The 22,442-nt window shown below is 45.3% G+C and overlaps 1 protein-coding gene across 1 annotated transcript in view; it reads left to right on the top strand.

Annotated features, from left to right (window-relative positions):
- The window catches only part of LOC147302918 (protein NLRC3-like), an 86,081-nt gene extending 75,165 nt beyond the window's left edge, over nt 1–10,916 (top strand). Inside the window, exon 4 of the mRNA XM_086284430.1 lies at nt 10,718–10,916. Coding sequence (XP_086140556.1) covers nt 10,718–10,916 — 199 coding nt within the window. The remainder of the gene's footprint in view (nt 1–10,717) is intronic.
- Nucleotides 10,917–22,442: the final 11,526 nt, after the last annotated feature.

Consider the following 22,442-nt stretch of genomic DNA (forward strand, 5'->3'; position numbering starts at 1 on the left):
CCGGCTCACTCTTGGTGGCCGATTGGCGATTCCCCCCCTTTTGGTGGTTCTCCTCGGGTCCTTGTACTCTGGGGCCTCTGGATATCTGGGGCCTGGATCTCCTCCATACCTGCTTCATGAACATGAGCTGATGCTGCTGAAGTGAAGCAAAGTTACAGAGGTTTGATTAATATTGAGTAATAACTGGACTCTCATACAGCGAGACTCAAATGCCTTTAAACATCAGCTTATCCTGCTGATCCAAGTCCAACACTGAGTTTGTAAAAAGATTCAATAAGTTGCTGCTAATACACAACATTTCATCATATTTCCTCATAAGCCTCTTTTGTCTGACCATTTGATCCCATTTGAATTTGCAATAAAGGATCCACAGAGTTTGGTGACAATAATGACAGTAGATGTTTGTGTGAAAGTGCTGGAAGCAAATGAGTGTGTGATGTTCTTTCAGTGTTGCACTTTGTAGACGCTCCCTGAGCACTGGTCTCACAGCCAGCTGCACATAGAGACCAGTGTTGTTAGTCCAGGTCAGAAGATGACTTGTTGGAATGAAAATGAGCTTGTAGTTTGTCTGCTTTAATAATGTGACTGGAAAAAGGTGTTGGACTTCAAATATGTCCATTTCTGTCACACTTCACCTTTAAAAGTGAAGCCATGTGGTTCCTGGAAGGAAAAACACGACTTTTTCAAGTCTTTGTCCTGTTTTTATGAGAAATGTACGACTTTAATGTGAAACATTCAGAGTTTTTTCTCTTGTTGTGTTTGTTTGAAGCTGCTTCCTGTTGGCTTCAGCTGTTTGGAGTTTCCATTTTCTAAACTTCTACATTCTGAACCTTCTTCAGCTCTGAACAGATGATGAAACACTGAATGATTTCAAGCACTTTGTCTAATAAACTTACATCTTTCATTCTTTATACAGATTGGAGCGCTGTGGTTTGTCAGAGATCAGCTGTGATTATCTGGCAGCAGCACTGAAGTCCAACCCCTCCCATCTGAGACAGCTGGACCTGAGCTCCAACAACAAGCTGCAGGATCCAGGAGTGAAGCATCTGTGTGGTTTCCTGGAGAGTCCAGGATGTAAACTTGAAACTCTGAGGTCAGTCAGCATGTTTTAGTTGTGCTGAGATGAATATGATGTGAAAGTTGTGCTGACACTAAACTGCAGACATCAGGCTGATATTATACTGATCCACACTGAGGATCTTCATGGTAAAGTCTGTTTTCTTCTTCTCTGGTTTAGTCCATTGACTGCAGCAGAACAATGTTCACATTTCAAACAGTGATACTCAACGTATGGCCCGCGGCCCACACGTGGCCTGCCCACCTTTCCTGATTCAGAGAGAGGGGACCCTGATTAACTGTGTAGCTTCTTCCTCACAGTTCTAAGTATCAGACACAACAATGAATAATCCACAGCTGACTGTCTTTAGCAGGTCAAAGGTCACGGCACACAGCAGACAGTCAGAAATATTCTAACTCTGATCATTTATCAGTTGTGACACTGTGAGACTTGATCAGAGGTGTGATCATCACAGCAGAGGCCTTTGTGTCAAAGTCACTGAGGATCAAACAGAAACACATGAAGCAGATTTTCCTCTTCTGGCTTTTTATAGCAGATAACCTTCAAAATATTCTGCAGTCGATCAAAAACTGAAGCAAACCATGAAGCAACATGTGAACATGAGCTGATGCTGCTGAAGTGAAGCAAAGTTACAGAGGTTTGATTACAGACACAGCTGAGAGTTTGTAATCTGTCATCATTTTAAAAAGTTTCCATGGAACAGCAGAAATGAGGCTTTACTGTCAGAGGCCGACAGCACTGAACACAACAGCAGACTGGTGGCTAATAAACAGTGAATGATGCAGAAACAGATGTTTGAAGCTGTTCTTGGAGTACACTGAGAGAGAGAGAGCTGTGCAGGCAGGAACAGCCAAAGTCAGAGAGAATTCATGAGCATATTGATCAAACGTGAAGCAGAGTTTGGATCTTCTTTTGCTGCTGCTTCACTCAGTTTTGGTTGGAGACAGATGAAACCTGCAGCTTCAGGATCTGTGAGCTGTCCACTTTCAGCCCCGACGGCGTGTCCGTGTACGTGCCGTCGAGTGAACGATCCACGCTCTGTGTTTCCATCTTTGTGTATGTGATCAAGATGGCGCCGAGTATGGCAGCCTCGTCGCGAGCTCCCCCAAGCAACGGCTTTCTTCTGTGTTTAATTTTACTTTTCCTTTATTTTTTCATGAGCAGCACTTGTCTCCTTGTGTACGACCGACAAACCTTACTGGACATAAAAGACGGTCTTTCTTATAACTTTCCGGAGTTCAAGTTTTGCAACACGGACGCTCCGTTTGCAGACCCCCCATTCATCTCACCTGAGACGCCTTTGTTCTCTGGCCCTGGAGGCCGCAAACGCCGACGCAGAGGGAGAAGATCTGGCGTTCTGGTTCGACTGAGAGGGCGCACTTACAGACCACCGTTACCCAGTTTATTACTGGCTAATATGCAGTCTCTGGAGAACAAGCTGTGCGAGCTTCGGGCACGGATCTCATTCCAGCGAGAGATGCGGGACTGCTGCGTGATCTGCCTCACAGAAACCTGGCTATCGGACAAAGTACCGGACTCCGCAATACAACTGCCGGGGTTCTCCGTGCACCGCGCGGACAGGTCACAGGATCTTACTGGGAAAAGCAGAGGCGGTGGTGTGTGTTTCATGATCAACAACAGCTGGTGTGATTATGCGAACGTGCACCCGGTCAAATCCTTCTGCTCACCGGACCTGGAGTACCTGATGATTAAGTGCCGGCCATTCTGGCTACCGAGGGAATTTACAGCAGTGATTATTACGGCTGTTTACATTCCCCCACAAGCCGACACTGACCGTGCACTCAGGGAACTGTACAGCGCGATCAGCAGTGAGGAAACCGCACACCCAGAGGCAGCGTTTATCACAGCCGGAGACTTTAATAAGGGAAACCTGAAGAAAGTCTCACCAAAACTCCATCAACACATCCTTTTCAACACACGTGGAAACCGGCAACTCGACCACTGTTACACCTCTTTCCGGGATGCGTACAAAGCCCTCCCCCGCGCCCCATTCGGCCAATCAGATCACTGCTCCATCCTGCTCCTGCCCGCCTACAGGCAGAAGCTGAAACAGGAAGCTCCAACCCGGAGGGCGGTGCACTGTTGGATGGACCAATCGGAGTCTGCGCTGCGGGACTGTTTTGATCACGCGGACTGGGAAATGTTTCACGTGGCTGCTAGGAAAATTGATGAGTACACAGACTCAGTCTGTGGATTTATCAGGAAATGCGTGGAAGATGTCGTCCCATCCAGAACAGTCAAATCCTTCCCAAATCAAAAACCCTGGATTAACGGAGATGTTCGCGCGGCACTGGCGGCACGGAACACCGCCTTTGCCTCCGCGAACACATCGGACTACAAACACGCACATTACCAACTCCGGAAGACGATCAAAGCAGCCAAACGTGAGTACAGGGACAGGGTGGAGCAGCAGTTTGACAACCCTCGGAGTATGTGGCAGGGACTAAACACGATCACAGACTTTAGAGGGAAAACCAGCACACCGCAGACCACGGCCTCTCTATGTGAGGATCTAAACGTATTCTACGCTAGATTCGACACAGCGAACACCATGAGACCGGACAGTGTGCGCACCGCGGATGACGTCAGTGCGCACGCTGTGTCTGAGGAGGATGTGCGGAAGTGCTTCAGGAAGGTGAACGCACGCAAAGCTACTGGTCCGGACGGGATTCCCGGCCGCGTCCTCAAGTCATGCGCGGCTCAGCTGGCTGGAGTGTTCACACACATCTTCAACCTTTCCCTCTCTCTGTCTGTAGTCCCAGCCTGCTTCAAAATGGCCACCATCGTCCCTGTACCCAAATCCTCCACCATCTCCTCATTGAACGACTGGCGACCTGTAGCCCTGACCCCCATCGTGAGCAAATGCTTCGAGAAGCTGGTCAGGGACTTCATCTGCTCTGCACTACCCGACTCACTGGACCCTCTACAGTTTGCATACCGCCACAACAGGTCCACTGATGATGCCATAGCCCTGACACTACACACTGCCCTGTCACACCTGGAGAAGAGAGACACGTATGTGAGAATGCTGTTTGTAGATTACAGCTCAGCATTCAATACCATCGTTCCCTCAAAGCTGGACAGGAAACTGCAGGATCTAGGACTGAGCAGCTCCCTCTGCAGCTGGATCCTTAGCTTCCTGTCTGACAGACGCCAAGTGGTCAGACTGGGCAGCATCACCTCATCCCCCATCACACTGAACACTGGTGCTCCACAGGGGTGTGTACTGAGCCCTCTCCTGTACTCACTCTACACCTACGACTGCACAGCCACTAACAGCTCCAACATCATTGTGAAGTTTGCGGACGACACTACAGTGGTGGGTCTTATCACCAACAGTGATGAGACGGCTTACAGGGAGGAGGTCAGCGCCCTGACCCACTGGTGTCAAGACAACCATCTCACCCTCAACGTCGCAAAGACAAAGGAGTTGATAGTGGACTTCCGGAGGTGCAGAGAAGTACACACCCCCATCAGTGAGCAGCTTCCGGTTCCTTGGTGTACATCTGGCTGAGGATCTTACGTGGTCAGTACACACAAACAAAACAGTGAAGAAGGCGCAGCAGCGCCTCTTCTTTCTCAGGAGACTGAAAAGATTTGGCATGAGCCCCCGCATCCTCAGGACCTTCTATCACTGTGCCATTGAGAGCATCCTCACTGGATGCATCACCACCTGGTACGGCAACAGCACCGCTTACAACCGCAAAGCTCTCCAGCAAGTAGTGCGGTGCTCTGAACGGATAATTGGAGGTGAGCTTCCCTCCCTCCAAGACATCTACAGGAAGCGGTGCCTGAGGAAAGCGGAGAGGATCATCAAGGACTCCAGTCCCCCCAGCCATCAACTGTTCAGACTACTTCCATCAGGAAGGAGGTTCTGCAGCATCCGGTCCCCAACCAGCAGACTGAGAGACAGCTTCTTCCATCAGGCCATCAGACTGCTGGACACTTCATAGACACCTCAGCGCTTCACTACTGGAACTTTAACATTATGCACTACATACTGTACAGTAATGCCACTGTTTTGCACATGTCTCAACTCTGTATATTTTTATATATTTATTGTTTACTCTATTTAATTTGTAAAATATGTGTACACACACACACACACGTAGGAAAATATTTAGTATACACATCCAGAAATGCATACACTATTATATATTGTACATATATTTATTAGTTTCAGATGTAGCCATTCTTGTATTCTGCTTGTTTACGTTATTGTATTTTTGCACACCTCTGTTGCTTGTGAAGCTCGCACACAAGAATTTCACTCACATGTGCTGTACCAGTGTACCTGCACATGTGATGTGACAATAAAAGTGATTTGATTTGATTTGATTCCTACAAAGTGTGTGTGTTCAGTATGAGATGAGTGTGAACGAAACCATGGAGGAGCGGGCCGTGGCTGCTCTCACACACGTTTGCTGCAGGGGCGGAGCTACAGAAATGTTCATAGGGGGCAAAATCAAAGCCATTATTGTTGACACATATGCAGCTGTTACATCCTGTAATATGCATTAAATATGGTTCAAATACATTAAATGCATTAAATATACATGTTTCATATAAATATAGTCTACAACGGTGTTTTCTTCAGCCCACATAAGGAAACAGTTGAGTCAGATAAAGACAGAAGGCCTTTTCCACGTCCATCTGCTCAGTGTTAAAGTGCTGATGATGTTCAAGCTCAGGCAGCAGGAGGGATTTCTAAGCATCCTTCACTGATCCACAACAAAGGTCCAGAGTTTGATCCGTCCTAGTAGGACAGGAAACATACTGATAAGAGTTTCAAAGTGTCTTTGTAAGCAGACATGATTGAAATGAGCCAGTCTGAGTTTGGTTCCTGCAGTTTGTGCTTCATAAACAGAGCTGAAGCAGAGGCAGCGTGTGCCTGCAGGTGAATGTACACTGCTGTTATAAGAGCTGTGGAAACTCAGGTCAAAAGGACGTAACCACACTGCTGACAGTTCCAGGACATTCACAGAGTTACAGCATCATTTGTGACCATAAAGACAGAAAGCTCATCCAAATGCTGGGATTAAAAGTCTGTCCTGGTGGTGTCCAGTCAAACACGTCTCTGTGAAAGCTTCAGTCCAACAGGCTCCAAAGTCCTTCTGCTCATTTCCTCGCCGGGTTCTTGATGCTCCTGTACCATCTCTCTGTCATCCTCCTCGCTCCCTCTTTGCACTCACAGTCTTTGTGCATCATTAACACTCACATGTGGAAAACCAAAGTTTTACTGGGCAGAAGATGATCATCAGTGACGCTGTCTTTAAAACACTCTTGTTAGAAATGTACGACTTTAATGTGAAACATTCAGAGTTTTTTCTCTTGTTGTGTTTGTTTGAAGCTGCTTCCTGTTGGCTTCAGCTGTTTGGAGTTTCCATTTTCTAAACTTCTACATTCTGAACCTTCTTCAGCTCTGAACAGATGATGAAACACTGAATGATTTCAAGCTCTTTGTCTAATAAACTTACATCTTTCATTCTTTATACAGATTGAAGAGCTGTGATTTGTCAGATATTGGCCTTGATTATCTGGCAGCAGCACTGAAGTCCAACCCCTCGTATCCCACAGAGGTGGACCTGAGTGGAACCTACAGCAACCTGAAGGGTTCAGGAGTGAAGCATCTGTGTGATTTCCTGGAGAATCCACGATGTCGATTTGAAACTCTGAGGTCAGTCAGCATGTTTTAGTTGTGCTGAGATGAATATGATGTGAAAGTTGTGCTGACACTAAACTGCAGACATCAGGCTGATATTATACTGATCCACACTGAGGATCTTCATGGTAAAGTCTGTTTTCTTCTTCTCTGGTTTAGTCCATTGACTGCAGCAGAACAATGTTCACATTTCAAACAGTGATACTCAACGTATGGCCCGCGGCCCACACGCGGCCTGCCCACCTTTCCTGATTCAGAGAGAGGGGACCCTGATTAACTGTGTAGCTTCTTCCTCACAGTTCTAAGTATCAGACACAACAATGAATAATCCACAGCTGACTGTCTTTAGCAGGTCAAAGGTCACGGCACACAGCACTCTGTGAAACAGTTTGGAGCAGGAATTCTTGCACATTTACAAACTGACACTGCTGCACGGCATGCTGGGTAATGCTAGCTGCTCAGGTATGGGCGTGCTAACGGCTGTGAGGCTCTGTGGCTGCAGAACACTGAAGAAGAGAAAAGAGAGTTGGAGGATGAAGAAAAGAGGCGGAGATGAAGCAGAAGTTTAGCTCCAGAGAGGAGATGTGTCTGTGTGGGTGGGTGATAGGTTTGTAGCTTGAACCTATTCGCTGGAACGTTGAAGACAATATAATTACACAGCAAGCAAGACACGAAGTAGGCAAAGTTCTTCTTGTTACTCATTCAATTCAATTCAATTTTATTTATATAGCGCCAAATCACAACAAAAGTCGTCTCAAGGCGCTTCATAGATACAGAGAAAAACCCAACAATCATATGACCCTCTATGAGCAAGCACTTTGGCGACAGTGGGAAGGAAAAACTCCCTTTTTACAGGAAGAAACCTCCGGCAGAACCAGGCTCAGGGAGGGGCGGGGCCATCTGCTGGTTGGGGTGAGAGAAGGAAGACAGGATGAAGACATGCTGTGGAAGAGAGACAGAGGTTAATAACAGATATGATTTAATGCAGAGAGGTCTGTTAACACATAGTGAGTGAGAAAGGTGACTGGAAAGGAAAAACTCAATGCATCATGGGAGTCCCCCGGCAGCCTACGTCTATTGCAGCATAACTAAGGGAGGATTCAGGGTCACCTGGTCCAGCCCTAACTATATGCTTTAGCAAAAAGGAAAGTTTTAAGCCTAATCTTAAAAGTAGAGATAGTGTCTGTCTCCCGAATCCAAACTGGAAGCTGGTTCCACAGAAGAGGGGCCTGAAAACTGAAGGCTCTGCCTCCCATTCTACTTTTAAATACTCTAGGAACAACAAGTAGGCCTGCAGAGCGAGAGCGAAGTGCTCTAATAGGGTGATATGGTACTACAAGGTCATTAAGATAAGATGGGGCCTGATTATTTAAGACCTTGTATGTGAGGAGCAGGATTTTGAATTCAATTCTGGATTTAACAGGAAGCCAATGAAGGGAAGCCAAAACAGGAGAAATCTGCTCTCTCTTTCTAGTCCCTGTCAGGACTCTTGCTGCAGCATTTTGGATTAGCTGAAGGCTTTTCAGCGAGTTTTTTGGACATCCTGATAATAATGAATTACAGTAGTCCAGCCTGGAAGTAATAAATGCATGAACTAGTTTTTCAGCATCACTCTGAGACAGGATATTTCTAATTTTAGAGATGTTGCACAAATGGAAGAAAGCAGTCTTACATATTTGTTTAATATGTGCGTTGAAGGACATGTCCTGGTCAAAAATGACTCCAAGGTTCCTCACAGCGTTACTGGAGGCCAAGGTAATGCCATCCAGAGTAAGAATCTGGTTAGATACCATATTTCTAAGCTTTTCAGGGCCGAGTACAATAACCTCAGTTTGATCTGTATTAAGAAGCAGAAAGTTATGCATGAGGGAGACCTGCCTGGAGCCAAGTGTCGTTCCCCATAGCACTCCTTTTATTGTGGTTACATGAATATGCATAGGGTCATTAACATGACGTCTACATAGGTATACATGTGAACAAAGAATACTGTGTGTGTGTGTGGGGGGGGGGTCAGAGTGTGACCCCATAAATGACTTCCCTAAACCTGCTGGTCTGGAAGTCCAACAGTTCATCTAAACAAAAGGCACTTAGCATAAAACAGATACAGCCACGTTTATCCTTCCATAAAACAATAAAACAAGGTACGACCTCTTCCCATGCTCCCAGGATGTAGGTGTGCATTCCAGTGTGGAATACACACCAAGCCTTTGCAGCCTGTTAAATATTTCTAAGCATAAATGACAATCAACAATACAAAACCTAACAGCGGGGCTCAGGCAGCTCCGCCCACACAGTGACAGTGAAGCAGGTGAAGAGTAATAAATGAAGACAGCAGACAGGATTTGATAAGCTGATGTACAAACATGTAGAAACGGGTCCATACAGACTGAAGCGTGTCTCCTTTGCATCTTCCATATTTGATACTGAGAGTTTCCAGAAGAGCAAACATCAAACAAGCCTCCAAACATGTGACGAGTCAGACTGACATCATTTCTACAGAGAACAGTGTGAGCTCTCAGCAGGTCACTTCAATAAGAAGGACAAAGTGCAGCAGGAATGACTAAACCCACTAACAGTCTGATATCCCCGTGTTCCTGTTGTTCTACAGCATCATCATTAATGCTGCTCCACCACCATCACTGCAGCTGACCAATCAGCTTCTGTCACGTCATGTGACGCTCTGTGACTCAGACTGGAGAAATGCTAAATGGCTAACCTGAAGCTAACCTGAGAAACAGTCAAAGTACTGATGATTCCTACAAAGTGTGTGTGTTCAGTATGAGATGAGTGTGAATGAAACCATGGAGGAGCGGGCCGTGGCTGCTCTCACACACGTTTGCTGCAGGGGCGGAGCTACAGAAATGTTCATAGGGGGCAAAATCAAAGCCATTATTGTTGACACATATGCAGCTGTTACATCCTGTAATATGCATTAAATATGGTTCAAATACATTAAATGCATTAAATATACATGTTTCATATAAATACAGTCTACAACTGTGTTTCCTTCAGCCCACATAAGGAAACAGTTGAGTCAGATAAAGACAGAAGGCCTTTTCCACGTCCCTCTGCTCAGTGTTAAAGTGCTGATGATGTTCAAGCTCAGGCAGCAGGAGGGATTTCTAAGCATCCTTCACTGATCCACAACAAAGGTCCAGAGTTTGATCCGTCCTAGTAGGACAGGAAACATACTGATAAGAGTTTCAAAGTGTCTTTGTAAGCAGACATGATTGAAATGAGCCAGTCTGAGTTTGGTTCCTGCAGTTTGTGCTTCATAAACAGAGCTGAAGCAGAGGCAGCGTGTGCCTGCAGGTGAATGTACACTGCTGTTATAAGAGCTGTGGAAACTCAGGTCAAAAGGACGTAACCATACTGCTGACAGTTCCAGGACAGTCACAGAGTTACAGCATGAACTGCAAACATGAATAATGACAGTAGATGATTGTGTGAAAGTGCTGGAAGCAAATGAGTGTGTGATGTTCTTTCAGTGTTGCACTTTGTAGACGCTCCCTGAGCACTGGTCTCACAGCCAGCTGCACATAGAGACCAGTGTTGTTAGTCCAGGTCAGAAGATGACTTGTTGGAATGAAAATGAGCTTGTAGTTTGTCTGCTTTAATAATGTGACTGGAAAAAGGTGTTGGACTTCAAATATGTCCATTTCTGTCACACTTCACCTTTAAAAGTGAAGCCATGTGGTTCCTGGAAGGAAAAACACGACTTTTTCAAGTCTTTGTCCTGTTTTTATGAGAAATGTACGACTTTAATGTGAAACATTCAGAGTTTTTTCTCTTGTTGTGTTTGTTTGAAGCTGCTTCCTGTTGGCTTCAGCTGTTTGGAGTTTCCATTTTCTAAACTTCTACATTCTGAACCTTCTTCAGCTCTGAACAGATGATGAAACACTGAATGATTTCAAGCTCTTTGTCTAATAAACTTACATCTTTCATTCTTTATACAGATTGAAGGACTGTGGTTTGTCAGATATTGGCCTTGATTATCTGGCAGCAGCGCTGAAGTCCAACCCCTCGTATCCCACAGAGGTGGACCTGAGTGGAACCTACAGCAACCTGAAGGATTCAGGAGTGAAGCATCTGTGTGATTTCCTGGAGAATCCACGATGTCGATTTGAAACTCTGAGGTCAGTCAGCATGTTTTAGTTGTGCTGAGATGAATATGATGTGAAAGTTGTGCTGACACTAAACTGCAGACATCAGGCTGATATTATACTGATCCACACTGAGGATCTTCATGGTAAAGTCTGTTTTCTTCTTCTCTGGTTTAGTCCATTGACTGCAGCAGAACAATGTTCACATTTCAAACAGTGATACTCAACGTATGGCCCGCGGCCCACACGCGGCCTGCCCACCTTTCCTGATTCAGAGAGAGGGGACCCTGATTACCTGTGTAGCTTCTTCCTCACAGTTCTAAGTATCAGACACAACAATGAATAATCCACAGCTGACTGTCTTTAGCAGGTCAAAGGTCACGGCACACAGCACTCTGTGAAACAGTTTGGAGCAGGAATTCTTGCACATTTACAAACTGACACTGCTGCACGGCATGCTGGGTAATGCTAGCTGCTCAGGTATGGGCGTGCTAACGGCTGTGAGGCTCTGTGGCTGCAGAACACTGAAGAAGAGAAAAGAGAGGTGGAGGATGAAGAAAAGAGGCGGAGATGAAGCAGAAGTTTAGCTCCAGAGAGGAGATGTGTCTGTGTGGGTGGGTGATAGGTTTGTAGCTTGAACCTATTCGCTGGAACGTTGAAGACAATATAATTACACAGCAAGCAAGACACGAAGTAGGCAAAGTTCTTCTTGTTACTCATTCAATTCAATTCAATTTTATTTATATAGCGCCAAATCACAACAAAAGTCGTCTCAAGGCGCTTCATAGATACAGAGAAAAACCCAACAATCATATGACCCTCTATGAGCAAGCACTTTGGCGACAGTGGGAAGGAAAAACTCCCTTTTTACAGGAAGAAACCTCCGGCAGAACCAGGCTCAGGGAGGGGCGGGGCCATCTGCTGGTTGGGGTGAGAGAAGGAAGACAGGATGAAGACATGCTGTGGAAGAGAGACAGAGGTTAATAACAGATATGATTTAATGCAGAGAGGTCTATTAACACATAGTGAGTGAGAAAGGTGACTGGAAAGGAAAAACTCAATGCATCATGGGAATCCCCCGGCAGCCTACGTCTATTGCAGCATAACTAAGGGAGGATTCAGGGTCACCTGGTCCAGCCCTAACTATATGCTTTAGCAAAAAGGAAAGTTTTAAGCCTAATCTTAAAAGTAGAGATAGTGTCTGTCTCCCGAATCCAAACTGGAAGCTGGTTCCACAGAAGAGGGGCCTGAAAACTGAAGGCTCTGCCTCCCATTCTACTTTTAAATACTCTAGGAACAACAAGTAGGCCTGCAGAGCGAGAGCGAAGCGCTCTAATAGGGTGATATGGTACTACAAGGTCATTAAGATAAGATGGGGCCTGATTATTTAAGACCTTGTATGTGAGGAGCAGGATTTTGAATTCAATTCTGGATTTAACAGGAAGCCAATGAAGGGAAGCCAAAACAGGAGAAATCTGCTCTCTCTTTCTAGTCCCTGTCAGGACTCTTGCTGCAGCATTTTGGATTAGCTGAAGGCTTTTCAGCGAGTTTTTTGGACATCCTGATAATAATGAATTACAGTAGTCCAGCCTGGAAGTAATAAATGCATGAACTAGTTTTTCAGCATCACTCTGAGACAGGATATTTCTAATTTTAGAGATGTTGCACAAATGGAAGAAAGCAGTCTTACATATTTGTTTAATATGTGCGTTGAAGGACATGTCCTGGTCAAAAATGACTCCAAGGTTCCTCACAGTGTTACTGGAGGCCAAGGTAATGCCATCCAGAGTAAGAATCTGGTTAGATACCATATTTCTAAGCTTTTCAGGGCCGAGTACAATAACCTCAGTTTGATCTGTATTAAGAAGCAGAAAGTTATGCATGAGGGAGACCTGCCTGGAGCCAAGTGTCATTCCCCATAGCACTCCTTTTATTGTGGTTACATGAATATGCATAGGGTCATTAACATGACGTCTACATAGGTATACATGTGAACAAAGAATACTGTGTGTGTGTGTGGGGGGGGGGTCAGAGTGTGACCCCATAAATGACTTCCCTAAACCTGCTGGTCTGGAAGTCCAACAGTTCATCTAAACAAAAGGCACTTAGCATAAAACAGATACAGCCACGTTTATCCTTCCATAAAACAATAAAACAAGGTACGACCTCTTCCCATGCTCCCAGGATGTAGGCGTGCATTCCAGTGTGGAATACACACCAAGCCTTTGCAGCCTGCTAAAGATCACACATCCTATCAGTACACAATTGATTATACACCTCTAAGCATCAGAATCAGAATCAGAAAGGGTTTTATTGCCAAATGTTGAGCAGGTTTACAACATTAGGAAATTGCTGCGGTGCTTCAGTGCAAACATACTGTCATAAAAATATAAAAATAAGAATAAGAATTAAAAGTGCTAAGTAGATAGATATATACATGATATATACATGAGTGCAGGTGGTGATCAGTGCCAAACATGGAATGATGCAGTGAACACAGCGTAGGGTGTTAGTGGTGGGAACAGTCATACGGTTATTGTTCATGTGTCCGACAGCAGAGGGGAAGAAACTGTTCTTATGGCGAGAGGTTCTGGTGCGAATGGACCGGAGCCTCCTGCCTGAGGGGAGCAGGTCAAACAGACTGTGTCCAGGGTGAGAAGGGTCAGCTGAGATCCGAGCTGCACGCCCCAGTGTCCTGGAGGTGTACAGGTCCTGCAGAGATGGGAGTCTGCAGCCAATCACCTTCTCAGCAGAGCGCACAACACGCTGCAGTCTCTGTTTGTCCCTGACAGTGGCTCCAGCGTACCACACGGTGATGGAGGAGGTGAGGATGGACTCGATGATTGCAGTGTAGAACTGCATCATCGTCCGTGTTGGCAGGTTGAATTTCTTCAGCTGCCTCAGGAAGTACATCCTCTGCTGGGCTTTCTTAATGACGGAGGTGATGGTGGGCTCCCACTTCAGGTCCTGGGTGATGGTGATACCCAGGAAGCGGAATGAGTCCACAGAGGTGATGGGGGTGTCAGACAGGATGATGGGGGGGAGTGGGGCTGTGTGCGTCCTGAAGTCCACAATAATCTCCACTGTCTTCTGGGCATTCAGCACCAGGTTGTTGTGGCTGCACCAGGACACCAGACGTTCAACCTCCCTCCTGTAGGCAGACTCATATATGGTTAAATATTTCTAAGCATAAATGACAATCAACAATACAAAACCTAACAGCGGGGCTCAGGCAGCTCCGCCCACACAGTGACAGTGAAGCAGGTGAAGAGTAATAAATGAAGACAGCAGACAGGATTTGATAAGCTGATGTACAAACATGTAGAAACGGGTCCATACAGACTGAAGCGTGTCTCCTTTGCATCTTCCATATTTGATACTGAGAGTTTCCAGAAGAGCAAACATCAAACAAGCCTCCAAACATGTGACGAGTCAGACTGACATCATTTCTACAGAGAACAGTGTGAGCTCTCAGCAGGTCACTTCAATAAGAAGGACAAAGTGCAGCAGGAATGACTAAACCCACTAACAGTCTGATATCCCCGTGTTCCTGTTGTTCTACAGCATCATCATTAATGCTGCTCCACCACCATCACTGCAGCTGACCAATCAGCTTCTGTCACGTCATGTGACGCTCTGTGACTCAGACTGGAGAAATGCTAAATGGCTAACCTGAAGCTAACCTGAGAAACAGTCAAAGTACTGATGATTCCTACAAAGTGTGTGTGTTCAGTATGAGATGAGTGTGAATGAAACCATGGAGGAGCGGGCCGTGGCTGCTCTCACACACGTTTGCTGCAGGGGCGGAGCTACAGAAATGTTCATAGGGGGCAAAATCAAAGCCATTATTGTTGACACATATGCAGCTGTTACATCCTGTAATATGCATTAAATATGGTTCAAATACATTAAATGCATTAAATATACATGTTTCATATAAATACAGTCTACAACTGTGTTTCCTTCAGCCCACATAAGGAAACAGTTGAGTCAGATAAAGACAGAAGGCCTTTTCCACGTCCATCTGCTCAGTGTTAAAGTGCTGATGATGTTCAAGCTCAGGCAGCAGGAGGGATTTCTAAGCATCCTTCACTGATCCACAACAAAGGTCCAGAGTTTGATCCGTCCTAGTAGGACAGGAAACATACTGATAAGAGTTTCAAAGTGTCTTTGTAAGCAGACATGATTGAAATGAGCCAGTCTGAGTTTGGTTCCTGCAGTTTGTGCTTCATAAACAGAGCTGAAGCAGAGGCAGCGTGTGCCTGCAGGTGAATGTACACTGCTGTTATAAGAGCTGTGGAAACTCAGGTCAAAAGGACGTAACCACACTGCTGACAGTTCCAGGACAGTCACAGAGTTACAGCATGAACTGCAAACATGAATAATGACAGTAGATGTTTGTGTGAAAGTGCTGGAAGCAAATGAGTGTGTGATGTTCTTTCAGTGTTGCACTTTGTAGACGCTCCCTGAGCACTGGTCTCACAGCCAGCTGCACATAGAGACCAGTGTTGTTAGTCCAGGTCAGAAGATGACTTGTTGGAATGAAAATGAGCTTGTAGTTTGTCTGCTTTAATAATGTGACTGGAAAAAGGTGTTGGACTTCAAATATGTCCATTTCTGTCACACTTCACCTTTAAAAGTGAAGCCATGTGGTTCCTGGAAGGAAAAACACGACTTTTTCAAGTCTTTGTCCTGTTTTTATGAGAAATGTACGACTTTAATGTGAAACATTCAGAGTTTTTTCTCTTGTTGTGTTTGTTTGAAGCTGCTTCCTGTTGGCTTCAGCTGTTTGGAGTTTCCATTTTCTAAACTTCTACATTCTGAACCTTCTTCAGCTCTGAACAGATGATGAAACACTGAATGATTTCAAGCACTTTGTCTAATAAACTTACATCTTTCATTCTTTATACAGATTGAAGAGCTGTGATTTGTCAGATATTGGCCTTGATTATCTGGCAGCAGCACTGAAGTCCAACCCCTCGTATCCCACAGAGGTGGACCTGAGTGGAACCTACAGCAACCTGAAGGATACAGGAGTGAAGCATCTGTGTGATTTCCTGGAGAATCCACGATGTCGATTTGAAACTCTGAGGTCAGTCAGCATGTTTTAGTTGTGCTGAGATGAATATGATGTGAAAGTTGTGCTGACACTAAACTGCAGACATCAGGCTGATATTATACTGATCCACACTGAGGATCTTCATGGTAAAGTCTGTTTTCTTCTTCTCTGGTTTAGTCCATTGACTGCAGCAGAACAATGTTCACATTTCAAACAGTGATGCTCAACGTATGGCCCGCGGCCCACACGCGGCCTGCCCACCTTTCCTAATTCAGAGAGAGGGGACCCTGATTAACTGTGTAGCTTCTTCCTCACAGTTCTAAGTATCAGACACAACAATGAATAATCCACAGCTGACTGTCTTTAGCAGGTCAAAGGTCACGGCACTCAGCACTCTGTGAAACAGTTTGGAGCAGGAATTCTTGCACATTTACAAACTGACACTGCTGCACGGCATGCTGGGTGATGCTAGCTGCTCAGGTATGGGTGTGGTAACGGCTGTGAGACTCTGTGGCTGCAGAACACTGAAGAAGAGAAAAGAGAGGTGGAGGATGAAGAAAAGAGGCGGAGATGAAGCAGAAGTTAAGCTCTAGAGAGGAGCTGTCACTGTGTGGGCGGGGCTCAGGCAGCTCCGCCCACACAGTGACAGTGAAGCAGGTGAAGAGTAATAAATGAAGACAGCAGACAGGATTTGATAAGCTGATGTACAAACATGTAGAATGATGGTGGCAGCTACAGAAACAGGTCCATACAGACTGAAGCGTGTCTCAGTCTGAATGTACACTGCTGTTATAAGAGCTGTGGAAACTCAGGTCAAAAGGACGTAACCACACTGCTGACAGTTCCAGGACATTCACAGAGTTACAGCATCATTTGTGACCATAAAGACAGAAAGCTCATCCAAATCCTGGGATTAAAAGTCTGTCCTGGTGGTGTCCAGTCAAACACGTCTCTGTGAAAGCTTCAATCCAACAGGCTCCAAAGTCCTTCTGCTCATTTCCTCGCCGGGTTCTTGATGCTCCTGTACCATCTCTCTGTCATCCTCCTCGCTCCCTCTTTGCACTCACAGTCTTTGTGCATCATTAACACTCACATGTGGAAAACCAAAGTTTTACTGGGCAGAAGATGATCATCAGTGACTCTGTCTTTAAAATACTCTTGTTAGAAATGTTCGACTTTAATGTGAAACATTCAGAGTTTTTTCTCTTGTTGTGTTTGTTTGAAGCTGCTTCCTGTTGGCTTCAGCTGTTTGGAGTTTCTATTTTCTAAACTTCTACATTCTGAACCTTCTTCAGCTCTGAACAGATGATGAAACACTGAATGATTTCAAGCTCTTTGTCTAATAAACTTACATCTTTCATTCTCTATACAGATTGGAGCGCTGTGATTTGTCAGAGATCAGCTGTGATTATCTGGAAGCAGTGCTGAAGCTCAACCCTTCGTATCCCAGAGAGGTGGACCTGAGCTCCCACAAGCTGCAGGATCCAGGAGTGAAGCAGCTGTGTGTTCTTCTGGAGAATCCACAACATCAAATTGAAACTCTGAGGTCAGTCTCCACGTTTTAGTTGTGCTGACACTGTCGATCTGTGGAACTAAAACCTTTATACAGGAAGTCTGGTTCAGCTCTTTGTAGACCTTCTAATCTCTGATGCTCTGAGTCTTACTCAGTAGATGATGCAGAGTTGTGAAGCCGATGTGGGTGAGGACACTCGCCCAGCTCTAACTACTTTGACGTCCAGGCGGCTTCCCTGCTTGTCCTGATACAAACAAACCTGAGTAACCTTGCAGGTCAGATCTCATCAGTCACACCTGTTATGGCAGCTCTCCTCTAGATTGTAGTTCTTGTTAACCTGGGATGGTTTTAGAAGCCTGGACCACAGACTGCAAGGGAAGATATTACTGGGAAAGGCCAAAGCAACCTATTAGACCCATTAAACACTAACATAGATGAATACTCAGATTTAAACCTTTATTGTTTCACAAAGGGTTAAAAAGGGAACGTCCACAGTTTAGACTGCAGCAGATTTTATTAAAGCAGTTTGACAGGAGCAAAGCAAAAACACAAAGAATAAGTGTTTCACATATTAATACATATAACATAATAATAAAAGAAAAGCAAAATAATGATACAAAAGAATGAAAAAGTTGTCCAGAGCAGCAGGATGTCTGAGGTCTGCAGAAACACAAAAACACAGCAGCTAAAAATAGTTGTTGAAAGAAAACGAGGTGGGAGCTGCTGATTCCTGAGCTTTGATACTGGATTAGCTTCAGTAGTTATTCCCATCACTGCTGTAGGAGCTACATTTAGTCACAGCTGATTGTCTTTGACCAATCAGAAGACTACTGTTGTAAAAACAAGCAGACAAAGAACCAATGAGAGTGAAGAACAGGATAAAGAGCTCGTGTGATGGAGGCAAAGCAATAATCAGCAGACTGTAGCAGTTTCTATCTGGATGAAAGTAGAAGGAGCTCAGCGGAGCTCAGTCCCATATCTTTGTTTAGAAACAACATCAGTGATTTCCTGCTGCTCGAGATGATTCCAGCAGCTCTCATTACAGCAGCTGATGAGAGAAACAGCTGATGGCTCACAGCTCGTACACTGTTGGATCTCCAGATGTTCACGTGGCTGAAGTCTGTGAAGAAACTGTGGTCCACGTAGTTCACACGGCCTCAGATTGGACCGAGCTCCCTGGATCACTGCAGCATCCTCAGCTGGTACATGGACGTCTCTGCTCCTCAGTCTTGGAGCCCCTGCAGGTCCGTCCACACCACCAGGGTCTTCTCACTCACCTTTCCTTTGTCCTCGTCCTTCATCGGCCGTGCTGTGTCTTTGTTCCTGCGGTGTTGTTCCCACGATGCAGCGCTGATGTTCCCTCCTTGAATGCACAACAAGTACGGTGCTGGTCTTTCTCGGGTGGAGCAGAGACAGATTGAAGTCTTTCAGACTTTAGTGCCGACTTCCCTGACAGAGGCTGGACTCCATGGTCTGCACAGGAGGCTTCTACACTGTGTGGAGGTGACTCCTGGACTTGAAGGCAGGCTGCAGGTACATGTGTGATGAAGAGGAGCTACAGCAGTGTGATGGAGCTGCAGGTGTGAAGGAAGTCCTGCTGTCCTGTCCCACCCTCATCTTTGCTTCCTCTGTCTTCTCTGGACTTGTCCTCCTGTTTCAGAAACAGCACTGCTTCATGCCGAGGGTGGACGGGAGCGTTGGCTCTGATTCTTTTACCGTCCACCACAAGGAGACACTGATGCTGACCTCCTGATTCATCTGCATGTGTTCTGCTTCACACTGCTCACCTCCAACAAAGACTTCACAAACATCGTCTTTCTTTGAGTCCAGTTTGTCCCACAAACACTTCCAAATCTCCTCCTCTGAGATTCTGCAGCTTCTTGCAGTGTGACTCAGCTGACTTCTGACAGACCACAGACTGGCACAGCATCCACATGTGTCTCCTTTCAAACAGGCTCTTGATGTTTCCTCCCACATCATTCTGGCCTCTCAGTCTCCTTTGTTCTCCAGCTCTGTAGCTCCAGCTGGTGAAGCTTCAGTTTTCCATGTTGGTAACAGTAAACTACAGCCTCTGCTGTCAGCTGGGTAACTAAACAGAGCTGCAGCACGTCTCTGCGGTGGTGCTACATCCAGCCTGCAGACGGCCGTCTACATGTTGTAGTGGTTTACAGTCACCAGGGGGCGCTGTCCCAGCCATGCAGGCAGTGGGCTGCTCTGCTTGTGCTGTTGTTGGTGAAGCTGAAGTGAAAGTGATAGGTTTGTAGTTTGAACCTATCCACTGGAACGTTAAGGACAATCTGCTACGCAGCAAAACGCAAGACACAAGGCACCAAAGTTCTCTGGTTTACTCATGCATGAGGGAGACCTGGCTGGAGCCAAGCGTCGTTCCACCACTTGACCACCATCAGACTCTCAGCCAGGCTCCCCATAGCACTCCTTTTATTGTGGTTACATGAATATGCATAGGGTCATTAACATATAGCATCTCACATAGGTATACATGTGAACAAAGAATACTGTGTGTGTGTGTGTGTGTGTGTGTGTGTGTGTGTGTGTGTGTGTGTGTGTGTGTGTGTGTGTGGTACTGCTGATCAAAGGGTCATATAACATCCTTGGTCAGGAAGAGGGTAGACCCCCCTTCACCCTAGATGGTTCACCCTAGATAACATGGTGAGGAAGTCCAGCAGTTCATCTAAACAAAAAGCACTTAGACTAGAACAGACGTAGCTACGTTAATCCTACCATAAAACAATAAGAGAAGGTACGACCTCTCTCGTGCTCCCAGGATGTGGGTGTGCATTCCAGTGTGGAATACACACCAAGCCCCTGCAGCCTGCTAAAGATCACACATCCTATCACTACACAATTGATTATACACCTCTAAGAATATATGGTTAAATATTTCCTAATACAAATGACAATAATAAAATCTAAACCCATCAGAAAGCGAGAGTTAAAACACTGAACAGTGTCCACTGAGCTTCTCATGCTATTCTCATGCTCAAAGAAGTTTAACAGGAAGGACGACTCGTCCATCAGGCGTCCAGCTGTCCGTGACCGTGTCCACAGCAGAGTGTGACCGAGGCTTCATGCTAACACGCACACATGAAGCTAATACCACCACGAGCAGCTGCTCAGTGGATTTGGAGGACAAATGTCTGCAGCTTCTCACAGGCAGTATGCAGAATGTGGATCTCCACAAAGACTGTGGAGAGCTCGTCCCAAACTCTAAATCCAAACTTGTCTGCACAAAACTTCTCACACGTTCCCGTCACAAGTGTCTTCTAAGTGAAGCTACCAGGTTCAGGTGCAGCTTGTTTATCTGGAGCTGCAGGAGATGATCCATCCTCACAAAGCAACACAGCAGATATGCAAACGCACAACACAACCAAAGGATTCTCTCTGCATGTCTGTGGCTGATGCTGCTGGAACGAAGCTGTTTGAAACCTTGTTGTTCTGCACTTTGGGACCAGAAGAGGAAACTGAAGCTCTGTGCAGAGGGTCCAATGGAAGCAGCCAAGCGCTGTAAGTGTCTGCTGTACAGGGATGCTGGTTCAGCTGTGGCTCAGTTTCATAGTGTGACTCAATAAAAGCAGCAGGAAATCAAAGCTTGATGCTTTCATCAGTGTGGAAATAAGAAAGTTTCCTGTGACAGACGCTGGAGCTCTTTCACTCTCAGCTTCACAGTTTCAGCTTCAAACTTCTTCCAACATGTTTCTAACACGGCCACATTCCACCTTAATGGAGCTGATATCTTGTGCATCAGCACATTTTCTAAAGGCAGCGATCACATCTTTAGTTTTGGATGTTTAACTGCAGATTGTTTATGTGTTTATAGCACATTAATTACAGCAGCAGCGTTGACCACAGTGCTGTACAAGAATCCAAAATAACGATTAAAATAACTCCTAATATTAATATCACACATCAAATATCAAATAACTCTCATGCTGTATTAAAAGCCAGTGAATACAAATGTGTTTTAAGAGCAGATTTACAGAGACTGACAGCAGGAGCTGGGGCTGTTCGATAGAACGATGTATATATGATGACCATATGAAAACGTCTATCGTTTCATATCACGCTCTTTGTTTCCTGCTTATGTGTTTGTGTTTTCCAGATAAAGCTTTCAAAATAAATCTGAAGATCCTGTTGAGAGTTTTCAAAATAAACACAACACATTACTGCGGTCGCTCGTTTATCGAGTTACGTTCTAAAAATAAGTCTCAGAATGAAGTAGCAGCTTTATGTTTTACAAGTATTATAGAAGTTTTAAGGCAGTTAAACCCTCACTGCACACTTTCTACACTTTTCTCAGACAGGCATGAACATTTTCACACTTTTCTCTCTTGTTTAAACAAAGTTCAAACCTTCATAGAAAAATAAGTTCATTATTAAAGAGTGAAAGCAAAGTGTTTCTGAAACGTGTCAAATCAGCCTTTGCTGGCATTAAATGAGCTTCTGTGTGAGGAGCACTCGTCCATGGCCTGGGCTCCTCGCTGTCAGGTAAAGTTTCATAAAGCTTTTGAGTTTTTCTGCAGATAATGTTGGTGTCCAGCACGATGTTCTTTTTCCTGCGGTCACTGAGCCACAAAGCCAAAGCTGACTCCATCCTTACGATGTTCTTGTTGTGGACAGTTACAACCTTTTTGCCTCCTTGTTGAAACTATGATGGTCAGCATCTTCCTCTGCCTTTGGCTGCTACCACAGGTGCAAAACGTCTCGTCATCATTGTTGTTTGTTGGGACAAAACGTACAAACATACAGTGCAGCACTGCAGAGTCACACTGCTGTAAATTTGAACACATTCTGTACTGTACAGGAGACACGGCACGAGATTGGCTGACAATGGTCTACAGCCAATCAGGACGCAGAACACAATGCGCTGTAAAAAACAAAAACATGCAAAATTGCACAAAAAAGATCAGCGAAACAGCGAGGCCGCCAAAGGTGAACTGTGTTACAGCGAGGGACCAGCGTATATGTGGTTGTTGGGACGATAAATG

The sequence above is a fragment of the Aulonocara sp. 'chitande type north' Nkhata Bay genome, linkage group LG23 (genome assembly GCF_057382095.1).
Source record: "Aulonocara sp. 'chitande type north' Nkhata Bay isolate Kocher_YH1m ecotype deep benthic linkage group LG23, A_spYH_male_GT1.1, whole genome shotgun sequence".
In the NCBI taxonomy this organism is placed as follows: domain Eukaryota; kingdom Metazoa; phylum Chordata; class Actinopteri; order Cichliformes; family Cichlidae; genus Aulonocara; species Aulonocara sp. 'chitande type north' Nkhata Bay.